At 35.3% G+C, this 12,901-nt stretch overlaps 1 protein-coding gene across 1 annotated transcript; it reads left to right on the forward strand.

Annotated features, from left to right (window-relative positions):
• Nucleotides 1-1,456: 1,456 nt before the first annotated feature.
• On the forward strand, nt 1,457-3,653 carry LOC112054585 (uncharacterized). Its single transcript, XM_052884025.1, has 2 exons — nt 1,457-1,519; nt 3,096-3,653. The coding sequence occupies exon 2, from the start codon at nt 3,190-3,192 to the stop codon at nt 3,490-3,492; it is 303 nt and encodes a 100-aa protein (XP_052739985.1). The 5' UTR covers nt 1,457-1,519; nt 3,096-3,189; the 3' UTR covers nt 3,493-3,653.
• The last annotated feature ends 9,248 nt before the right edge of the window (nt 3,654-12,901 follow it).

Below are 12,901 nucleotides of genomic sequence, written 5' to 3' on the forward strand. Positions count from 1 at the left end.
CGTTTTCTTAAAATCATATATTTCTAACCTAGGCTTTAATTTTATTATTAGTAGTAGAGTAAGAGTCAAAAGAAAGTCGTGTTAGTTACTCCACTTATAACTCAAGAACGGCTGAACTGATTTAGCTGAAAATTGACAGGGAGGTAGTTTAGAGCCAGGAGAAGGACATAGGATAATTTTTTTTTGTAGGGGAAGGGTAAAGGTAGTTGAAAGTTTACATCGAGTTTCACGCGGACGTAGTCGCGGGCGTCCGCTAGTGTTATAATATACTGTAGTATGCATTCTGCTTTCTACGGTTTCGTAGCACTCAACTATACCAACTACGTTCAACATAGGTCGTGTTCGTGCAGAGTGTTTGAACGCATGATATATTCTCACCTCAAGTCAAACAATATTGTCTAAGACCCTATAAATTTGTCCCCAAGGCGATAGCTAGTTACGTATGTATTCATTTGGGCACAACTCATAGCGTGCGGTCAAATTTGACCTACATATTCTGTGTTGGCAAATGCATTTGGATGTCCAATGTGGGTCTCACTAATTAGAATAATGGAATTCTGTTTTTGCTTTGAAATTTGGGTTAAAATATGACTCGTTTTACCTTTCTAGGTGGGAAAATTTAGTATGGATGCATTACCTAGCATCGGATTTGGGTTATACTAGAGGCTAAAAAAAGGATTGCATTTATGAATGTAGGACCAAAAAATAAAGAGATTTATGCGAAGTGCCTAATTTTTTTGTAAGTTTTGCTACGCTACTTTTAAATTTGGTTATCTTTAGTATCATTTATATTGTAACTAGCGGACGATAGCGGAATATCACACAAAATCTCACGGGAACCATGGATTTTTCTGGGAAGAAAAGTAGCCTCTTTGTTAATCCAGAGTGAAATCTATTTCCGTTCCAAATTTCAGTCAAATTGCTTTAGTAGCCGCAGCGTAAAGGAGAAACAAACATACACACACACTTACAAACTTTCGCTTTTATAATATTAGTATGATACCCGTGTGAAGCCGGAGCGGGCCGCTATGTTTTTATATACAACGACTGACCGTTTTCGATCATATATAGAGATTACTCAAAGACGCCTGGACCAATAATTTGGGACATGTCTGTTTAGTTTATAAGGGCTTACTATATCATATAAAGACTATAAAGTATTCTATACAAATCAACCTATTAATCTGGAAGCAAGAATGTCTCAATGAGACACAGAGGTGAAGAAACTTTACAGGAAAGTCTTTTCTTTGAAATTCGATTAGTAAGTGTTTTCCACGTAGACAAAGTCATGGCATCTGCTAGTGAGTTAATATTTTACTATTAGCACACTTTAGACCGGATCCAGGATACAAGAATAAATCATTAACTACCAATAACAATTGCAATTGGTTATTAATTACATTATATTAAAATTTATCTAAATTAGTGTAACTATTAGTATCACCATTTACATATGTATATAAACTCTGCTGCATGACCAATTGTATGTGTCGGATTCAATCGAAGTACAATGAAAACGGTAAGTGCCTATTTAATTTTTCAAATAATATATAATGAATTCTTGTATAAATATACAACGTGTTAGGTAAATGGTATAACATCCCGAAATGTACTCATATATTATAATCTTCTAAACACAATTCTGTATATAAAGTTATTAATTTAATAAAAAAAAAGTGTGTCAGCTCCGTCGCACGAATGGAGTTTACTCTTTTCAATAGCCTGAAAAGTGAAAGGTGCGCAACCGAGGTGCAGCGCTGCGTGCGCGCCCGCCAACAGCGTGCACGTGCGTGCGGACGCGCTAGGCATGTGCACGCTATGGCGGCTACGTACGGTAAAAGGTGCGCAGAATAGGTTGCGCACAAAAAACGTACCGAGGGGTATAAATGAAAAATCGATTGTTAAGGAGTAAACTCCAATAAGTTATGAAATGACATGCGTTACGTTTTTTGTGCGCATTACGTTTTTTGCTGCACACCTTTCACCTTGCGCTGTGCCGCCAACAACTTGCACATCGCACCCATGTGCACGCTGTAGGCGGGTGCGCACGCCGCGGCCTGCTGCACCTCGGTTGCGCACCTTTCACTTATAAGGCGCGAGTATTGAGACGTGCTTCGAGCTAACTTTTTGTTTTTCTTAACATACACACTTTTTTTGTTGGTAAACAGTGCACATCGAGTAGGGCTTTAGTAATACTTATGTTAAAGAAGACTAAATGTATAGAATTGTAAAATAACTAATAGACTTTATAATATACTTCACATTATATATTTTACTCTTACAATGATATAATCATTAAACAAACAAGCCCAATAACATATAGTATATAGGTATAGTCGCCTATACAGCATACCCTATGTACGTCTCAATACACTCACAGCTAAATTAGAAAGTTGCGCACTAAAGGTGCGCACCAAAAACGTGACACTTTTTCGTTAGTTCAGTTGGTTTTACCCCTCGGATTTTTCTCATACCGGGCGCCTTATATATAAAAAATCGATTCTTAAGGAGTAAACTCCAATAAACTCCAAAAAAAATATTTTATACTAAATTTCAATAATATAATTTTAAAAATGTGTTGCATAACCTTAACTGTATTTGAATAGCAGCCGTGTGACACGTACCTAATTGAACTATTTTCTATCAAAATTATTTTATTACAAAGAATTGAAGACCTTGCCCCTAGTGATTATTTTCTTTTTTTCAATTCGAAAAAGGACCTAGGAAAACGGAGATTTTCAAGTAACGAGAAAATGAAGACCGTAAATAAACATTTTGAATGCAAAGACGGCGAAATTTTCTTGATCGGGTTAAAGCTATTTTTAATAAATTTAAGAAATGCATTGAATTAGAGGGAGAATGAAATTTTTTTTTATACTTTTTTATCAGCATTTTAAATACATTAGGTTCAAAACTTTTCAGCCGCCCCTCGTAGCCGCCTACAGTATATCGAATCCTCCCTCATCTAAGTGACAATGACGAAAATAATAATGTTTATACATTTCCGTCATTAACAAAGCTTTTTGTTTAAACTTATGATATATTATTGAGGATTTATGAGTATCTAGTATAAGTATGGTCATCGTTATTTGCAGTTACTCTGCATCGTCGTCATTGCTTGCGTATGCGCGGCATACGCATCGGCTGATCCAGAGCTTAGCGCAAAAGTTAGTGTCGTGTACAGACGCAATGCGCAGTTGGGCGGAGGAGTTGGTGGCGGTGGCGGTATCGGACGCAATGCGCAGTTGGGCGGAGGAGTTGGTGGCGGTGGCGGTATCGGACGCAACGCGCAGTTGGGCGGAGGAGTTGGTGGAGGTGGCGGTATCGGACGCAACGCGCAGTTGGGCGGAGGAGTTGGTGGCGGTGGCGGTATCGGACGCAATGCGCAGTTGGGTGGAGGAGTTGGTGGCGGTGGCGGTATCGGACGGAATGCGCAGTTGGGCGGAGGAGTTGGTGGCGGTGGCGGTATCGGAAGTGGGTAAAGGTATTTGAATTGGCTCAATCTTTAAAATCAAGAGTGTTAAAGCCTAATTACAAAAAAATGCCGCAGCAAATGTAAGCCTTTCATTTTCGATTAAAATAAAACTTTGTCAAATAATACATTGAAATAATATATCTTGTTGTGAAATAAAATTGTTATAATTCAATCATTATGTTTGCCTTTTTTATTTATGTTAGTAGGTATACGTTTTTTATTAGGACTTAACTTTGGTAAAAAAGAATTATCATATTATCAGATTGTTCCGCATTGAATCAGCATGGTGAGTCTGCGTTAAAAGACGGCCGAAATTGGGCCCACAGATCGATACAGAAATTAAAAATGTACTGAAAATTTTGCGTATCTTGTTTGTATGGAGACTGGGTTTCACCTTTAAAGGCTTATCTAGTTTGTTATACATAAATCACTCGAATACCATTTGATTCAGTCAAGTATCATCCATCGAGTGAACTTCGTACCGCGTTGTATTCTACATAAAGCCCTTCAACATTTTACTATTCATATAGAGCTAGGTTCTATGGCGAAGAAATTTAATGGGCTCACGTTACAAAGTGAAATGTGCTTTATGATTATAGTTTTAAAGTTAAGTTTTGTTAGTTTTCATTAATGTAGAAGTCTGGGGAACGTTCGTTTGCTCTCCGTGACAATGACGTGTCGTGCAGATTTTATCGCTTAAAGGTTTGCAGTCATTAGTGACGTCTGTGATGCTTAGTGATGTGACATCGTTGCACATAAAGTATTATCGATAATTGAAAACTGTTGTGATTGTAAATGATTTATTTAAAAAAATAATTATATCTAGCTTTGTTAAAAATGTTTTGTAAAAAATGAATTGTTTCGTTAAAGTAGATGCGAGTAATTTTGTTCGTGTTAGTAGGTACTGAATCTTCTATATTATGTATAACAATAAACGTATGTTTATAAACTTATATAAAATTAAATACTGCACAGAAGGTGTAATGTGTACACGTAGTTAGAACTTCTTTATGTCTACGCTGTATATTTAAGAACTCGACTACCGAGTTATGGAAAATAGAAAAATGCTTTTCGCATATTGACTACCGTAATTCGCTCCTACAATTGCACGCAACAGTGATGTTGATAATGTATTCCTGATTATTATTATTGTATATGAAGAACAAAATGAAAAAACAGACATGAACTATTGTGTCACAAAAAAAGAGAACGCAAACTGAAACACTAGGGTTTTTTGATCGATCAATCGATAAGAATTAAATAAATAAAGAGAAAGAAATATTTTTAATTTAAATAAATTATTGTCACTTATTAAAATATCATACTGAAACAATGTAATAGAAAATATTACTTCATGGTTTGCGTAGAGGTTAAAATAAACTGGTACTAAATCTAGTAGCTAAACCTAGATGTGGTGTATAGCCGGATATGTTTCCAACTAGCGGAAACCGTTCGCTAACAGGAAGTGACATAGGTACTGCAAACTGTTAACAACATGTTCGACACACGTTGCAACCACGCAGAGAACAATACTTGAAAATAACAATATCATGAAAATCCATATTTTGTTAAATTTCACAGAATAATGTTGTTTTACTGAAAAGTTTACTTTGGCTATTCGTTTAGTTGGACGCGTAATTTAGGAGATTCTGACTATTCTTAAGTTTACTTGAGAACTTCTATTAAAAAGGCCCCAGCTTTTCTGTCGATTTGATATTGAGAATATCATAAAGAGATGAATTGATTTTAACTATTTATTTATTTTACTGAAATTAGATAAAAGAAAAAAATAACCACAATATAAATTGAGGCAGTTTTTAACTAAATATATCGATATAATTTTAGTTCACATCCCTAGAATATTCCTATTTTTAAATTACTAAGCCTCTGAATTTTTTAGCTTTGTCGGTAAAAGTACGAAAGCTTTTATTTCGTGGGCAAAACGCTTTTAATTCAGTACTCGGCCCAGACACAATATACAAAGAGGCGGTTTATTTGTAGGCAGTTATTCCATCACTCTGCAATGGATCTGAATGAGAGAACTTCGTCAAATAATGGTAAGAATAGTTTATTTGACAGAATTGTGGGTTTCAATCAATTGTTTTATTTTGTGGTTATATTCCCACTCACTTTTCATTGCTCTAGTAGTCAAGTTTTAGGTGCGATTAATGAGAGTTTGGGACCTCGAAATAAATTAAATTAGAGGATTATGTCGTGTTTGGTATCACATGAAAGGTTTTAGCGTGCACATTACAAATATTTATTAGTTATTATAATTATTATATTGTTTAAGTACAATAAAACAAAATATTTCTTTGAAATGCGGTAATACAAGATCACTCAGTCCAGTTGTTTAATTTATCTATTCCTATCAGATGCAACAGTGTTAATTTTTACGCGCGGAGAGCGTATGCTAAAGTCGAGAGAAAAGCATACATTAATTTTTTAAAGAATTCCTTAACTTTTATCAATTATAGACATATTTTGGGCCCTTATTTCACGAGTGTACGAAATTAATATATTAAATTTGTCATGAGCCAACTACCCTATAATAAAGATTTTTGTGACGGATCTCACCCGGAGAAGTACCTACCTATTACAGAACGATATACTTGTTTCTGCTTCCAGGTATTATTGCTATGATTTTGACTGTAATACTGCTTGACAGTACCAACAATATTACAGGAACTTAAGACTTTTTTTGCATCCACTATGAAATGTTGTTCTGTTTATTTATAGGCTATGGTTTTCCAATTAAATTTAGATCATCATAAATCAATACCGACTATAAAAAAATCTAAGGCTCAGAACATCATCAATTAGTACCTACTATAAAAAATTTAAGAATACATTGGTCCGATACTATAAACATACGATAGTCGCGGTTACAGAGAAAAATATTAAATGATAAACCCATCAACCCACATTGGATTAGCGTGGGGTATCGGAGCACCTCTTTCACCGGAGGAAAGCATAAAAAATAGAATGAGTATAAATGAATGCTACGCAATCTGCTGCCAACGCCAGTGTTAATAATAGAAAATGTTTACCCATAAAAAACGATAATATTTTCGTAACTTTATGTCCCACTACTTATTTAATAAGTAATCAAATAATTAGGTCTAGGTGGATCTACGATATTTTCTAAAAACTGAAGCCCATGCTCTTCCCATAGGTAAATGCGGTAAAGTTTAGATCATGGTTGCATAAGGAGGTAGCAGGTTTCAAAGGTGTCATCACTGGCAACACGCATTCTTCATTTGTTCAAATATAAAATGTAAAGGAGATGGTCCTAAATTGTATGGAGCCCAGGATCAATCATTGTACCCTGGCGGAAATAAAAGAAAATATTTTTGATTATACAAATCTACGAATTTATTTTAATTCTTTCAAAATGAAATTCATTATCTCCCAAGAAATGCAACACTAATATGGGTAATAATGGCGGATTGATGACGTTTTCAATGCAGTAATTGATTTGACGTTTGCTGTCAATTGTTATGTCATAGTTGCTTTAAGGGCGCCATCTTGATATAACTCAACTTGGGTTTTAATGTTATTTATTTATTTAGTTAGATTTATTAACTATAATAAATTTTAATAAACTCCTTGTATTATTTAAATTTTAATGATACAGGGTACAAGAGTGGACCTGAAATGGAACATCTCCTTTTTGACATTTTCAATGGGATAACATGAGAACTCATATTGTCTTCAGTCGCCAGATCCTTAGCGTCTCGTCAATCCTTCGCTGAAAGTTTAATTTTCAACGGAATTTAAAAAAATATCGTAATAAGAATAAAAAATACTTATTTACTGTGACGAGTTTGCGATCGATCTCTAGTTTTGAAATAACTAAGTTATTTGAAAACACTCACCATGTTACTGTCGAAATCACAACAGAAATGGATATAATAATTTATTACTTTGCAAACAAAGTCATAACAAGGGGCGATTCCGATCGAAGCATCAAAATAACAAATAACAAATATAAACTGGGAAAAGAACGATGTTGTTTATTTAGGTTTTGCAAACAAACTTGCGTGATAGGATCTGGGGGGGAAAGGGGGTGGTTTTATAAGATCCGTAGAAACGACAGCGCCAATTAACGCTATCGATCTTTGAATATTGAACTCATTAGTGTAGCGGTTCAGATGACGTATTTAAATATGTGTGGGCCGGGATTGAATTATCAACCTTTGAGCTAATAACTGGTACTGGGGATACTGATATTTTTCATTCTTTTACAGTGTAGCTGTGAAACCTACAAGAGTCGGATTTTTTGAACAGATAGACTGACAAGCTGACAGACAAACATATCATGGGAGTGATAACGAACTTTTTTTTTTTTTATTCTTTACAAGTTAGCCCTTGACTACAATCTCACCTGATGGTAAGTGATGATGCAGTCTAAGATGGAAGCGGGCTAACTTGTTAGGAGGAGGATGAAAATCCACACCCCTTTCGGTTTCTACAAGGCATCGTACCGGAACGCTAAATCGCTTGGCGGTACGTCTTTGCCGGTAGGGTGGTAACTAGCCACGGCCGAAGCCTCTCACCAGCCAGACCTGGACAAATTAAGAAAATCTCAATCAGCCCAGCCGGACTTGCCAGACCACAGTATCACAATGTTGATAAACATTCGATACTCAAAGCGCCTGGAGGGCACTTTACTTGATCCCTAACTATTTTGTGTCTTGTTACTTTGTTACAGGAATAACATGATTAATGAGGTGGGATTTTAGGGGGTTGTGTTATTCTAGCCTTATATCCTTAAATTTTTGTGACAGACTGTTTGTTTGTTTTGTTAAGCTTTTCTGCATTAAATACAAATCTGATCATCATGATAATTTGCATATCAACAACGAGTTTCTTATTTAAATCAGAAAAACAATTCTTTTTTTTTTAAAGAATATTACCACATCTTTTTTTTTAATATGACCAATATACCCATTCGCCTCCAACTAGTAGGGAAAGACTGTGTTAGGAGTGGGTACGACAATATACAAACGGGGTGGGGGTTGAATCACTACCCCTCACCACCTTTTTTTAAATAGTATGTGGTCGTAAAATCAGTCCGAAATTCGCTTTGTCAAGTGCAAGTGCTAAACGTGCGAACTTCGTTACGTTACGTTGCCAAGTGGTTTACCCCAAAAAATCTAAAGGTATAGGTTTCTAGGGTAGCTCTATTAGGGAAGTATCAAACATATTATTAATAATAGATCGACTATAAAATCTAAATATTGATCAGAATGTTGGATACCTCGTGCTAAAATAACAGTTATTTTATAGAACTTTTACTAGTGTATTTGCGAATATTTTAAAAAACAAAAATTGCATGCACTCGCTCGCAACGATTCATCCATTTTAAAATGGAGCAAATAAAAAAAAACTCTTTGCACGATGGAGTTACCCATTTGTTAGAATTGAAAAGTGAACAAGCCTAACATTGATCCAAGTATACGTCGGCCAATCTCCTATCAGCATCTATGATATTTTATAGAGTTTCAAGCACGCTTTAGTCCGAGAAGAGTCATAATAAACGCAGGCAGGATATTTTTTATCGTTCTTCGTTCGCTCCTGCACGTATTCGTCTACAGTTATGATGTAATTTCCACAAGACTATGAGAGAGTGGGAATAGGCGGTTCACCTGTGTTCACATATTTGTGCTTTAAACAAATAAATATCGTGATGACAAAAATAATCCTATCAAAACATAATTGTGAAAATGGGAGCCAAATGCAATATCACAAATGGTTGTCGTTATCGGTTTTACCAACAAAAAAAATGATTTCTAAGATATTTTCAAATTCTTGCTATATGCACTACAAGCCAATTAGCCAATGTTTTTAAGTTAAATAGGTTTTGAGTTATTGTGTAGACAAAGTAACCTCAGGTAAAAATATTTGTCGCTTTGTTGTAAGCGGTTTTTTTCTAATTTGGATGACGCTCTTTTGCGTATCTCAATAATTCACGTGCATATTTGCGGATTTTAATTTTTAATTTATTTGAATTAAAGTTTGGGGAAACCTAATGTGCCAGTCGACGTTGTAACGAGGCAGTTGTTTGCACGTACTTTTAAAAGTAAAATTGAAGAGTTACGAGGGTCTTCACTCAGCAAGATTGCTGTCTCTTGGGGTTCAGCGCCGAGCTTCCGTGAAACCAATAAAGTTTAAAACTCAATTTCACAGTCTATGGGAACAAGGAATTTTATATATTACTTAATTTAATATTAATAATGCTTAATTTATTTGCAGGTACCTTTTTTTTATTATTTAAAACATAAATAATCAAAAAAGGTACCTGAAAATGTAAAGAAAATATTTTTTCTTATAAAATTTAAAACTTGTGTGTCTCAGTACCTACCTACGTCTGTGGTACGGTAATTTTTTTTTTGTTTGTAGTACAGTAAAAGCTCCTTATTCACTCTTCCTTTATTCACGTTTTCACTATTCGCGATATTCGCGGCGAAATATTTCGTTATTCGCGGATCTGACTGACGAAACTGACGTTAAATCTGCAAATACACTTTAACTTGCAAATACCTTGCAATGAAATTGCAAATGGATGGTTTAAGAATGCCACTGCTTAAAATCACTCAGAATAGAAGCTTTTAAAAAATGATAAGCAAGAAAAAATTTCAAAATTCTTCAAAACATTGTCTAAGACTGAAGTTAATCAATAACTTCAATTAATTGTTTTTTCTTTATATGTATATTTGTTATTTATTTTGTCACCCAAGAACTTATCCTTTAAAATCCCATATAAAATACCATTCCATATATATTTCTGTATTCGCGACACATTTAGAGAACGTTTGCCTTGCGAATAATGAGCTTTTACTGTATTAAATCGAAAAACATGTTTTTAGCAAACAAAAAGTAAAATAAAAAATAAAAAGAATAGTTAGAATAATTTGAGTTACCTTAATATTAAGTTAGATCTCAGTAAAGCGCTAACAAGCGGTAGGTATAATATAAAATACTAGCAGACGCCCACTGGCCTTCGCCCGCGTGGAATTCAGTTTTTCACAAATCCCGCAGGAACTATGGTTTTTTTCCGGGATATGCCTACGTCTATGTGTTAATCCAGAGTAAAATCTATTTCCATTCCAAACTTCAGCCAAATCGCTTCAGTAGCCGCTGCGTAAAAGAGAAACAAACATACTTACACTTTCACACACACACAAACTTCCGCCTTTATAATATTAGTGTGATAGTGTGATGTAATGTGATGTGACTACTACAAAATCTGTGTGAAAATATCTGAAGGTTTTGAATCTGTGTGACATTTCAGTTCTATGAAGAAAACTCAAAGTTATCCGTACAATCCAAAGTACGTATTCAATATAGAAGTCTGAAGCCGGGCAGAAACGGCGGTCAATAATAAAGTTTCTCGTTAAGCTCTAGGCCCGTATCTTGCGATTTTTGGATACATGAACATTTTGATTGTAACATTCGTTCGAACTATGTTTAGAGTTCTTCTGAGCTTAAGAGTTTGAAACTCTAGTAGCTTTGTTTAGTTTGAGTGTATTTACAAAAATGGAGACTCGTTGGCCCAGCGGTTAACCTATTCGGGAGCGACCCGTACGAGTCCTTGGGCGGGTTATAAAAAAACAGAGTTTTTTATTTTGTCATGAAATTCTCACTAGCAGTCTGCATTTGGGAACTGGGTTGAGCTTACTCCGTGCCGTTGAGACGTAAAGACGTTGTTCCAGATATTATCGGAGCATGTTTTTGGAACTTTCGTAACTTTTCAAGTTTTCGACTTTAATTATCACCATAAAGCCATGATATAGCTTGTACACTAAACCTAATGTAACGTTTTTTTTATTAATTGAGAAAGAACACAATAAAGAACTTTAGATAATTTATTGTAATAACTATGCAAATCATGCCCACGTGGAATGGTATCAAGAATCCTGGCTACATTTTCGCGTTGAATTATAAGTTTATTTGAACTACTTTAACTTTGACTTTATCATTAATAATCTGACTTGCAACCTCGTGATCAGAAGCCATATATGCTAACCATTGAACCAATGGCACAGGCACTTTAGGTTAGAAAAACATTTATGTGGTTTGATTTCATACACTAATCAAACGCCCAAGCAGTAGTCGAGTTACCGCGCTACGAACATATTCGTACTCGTAGCATCAAAGGCCAACTAACAAGATTAGGTGCTACGCCGTATTCCACTCATCTGAACTAACCTTTAGGAACTTTCATGAATATTGTTAGAAGAAGTTTTATTTCACGCGCCACCTACTTCTTGAGCGAAACTTGATGAGTTTCTCTCTTTTCTAGCGTCTTTATTATATAAAACTTTCATATAGTGAAATATGAAGAATTTAATTTAACATTCACTGAAGCTCAAACTACAATAAATAAGTCTATTATAAAGACGTATGATTTGATTTTCACGATTTAATTCAAAAACTTCTAGTTTTAGCAATTCTTTCGTCATTAGAAATCATCTAACTACGCAAACTAAGTTTTTTTTTATTCTTTACAAGTTAACCCTTGACTACAATCTCACCTGATAGTAAGTGATGATGCAATCTAAGATGGAAGCGGGCTAACTTGTTAGGAGGAGGATGAAAATCCATACTCATTTCGGTTTCTACACGGCATCATACCGGAACGCTAAATCGCTTGGCGGTACGTCTTTGCCGGTAGGGTGGTAACTAGCCACGGCCGAAGCCTCCCACCAGCCAGACCTGGACCAATTTAGAAAACCTCAATCGGTCCAGCCGGGGATCGAACCCAGGACCTCCGTCTTGTAAATCACTGTCACTGCGTCACGGAGGCCGTCAAGTTTAGTTCATCTTTCCTTAAACGCACTGCAAAGATGTGGAATGCTCTTCCAGCTTCCGTTTTCCCCACCACCCATATAGGTATCTTCAAGTCAAGAGTGAATAGGCATCTTCTACGCAAGCGCGTTCCACCATAGGCTGTATCATCGCTTACCATCAGGCGTGATTGCAGCTAAGCGTTTGCTTATACAAAACTAGCTGACGCCCGCGACTTCGTACGCGTGGAATTCAGTTTTTCATCCAAATTTCAACCAAATTGCTTCAGTAGTAGCGGCGTTAAAGAGTAACAAACATCCAAACAAACATACACTCGTACAAACTTTCACGTTTATAATATTAATAGAAAAAAAAAATCTTCACTGAGTAACCAGACTATATTTTGTATTCTCACGGAAACAGGAACTACGCGTTTGAAACCGAAGGGCACCGTTTATTTATTGGGGATGTTGACTAAGTTTTTATATAATATTGATTTTTATAATGCATTCGGGTAAATAAGGTCAATGTTATGTAATTTATACATAAAAAGTAAAGAAATAAGATTATAAAATTTCAAATCTATTAATAATCTAACTCTATCTATCTGAACTACCTATAAACATAAACGCA

The sequence above is a fragment of the Bicyclus anynana genome, chromosome 10, assembly GCF_947172395.1.
Source record: "Bicyclus anynana chromosome 10, ilBicAnyn1.1, whole genome shotgun sequence".
Taxonomy (NCBI): Eukaryota; Metazoa; Arthropoda; class Insecta; order Lepidoptera; family Nymphalidae; genus Bicyclus; species Bicyclus anynana.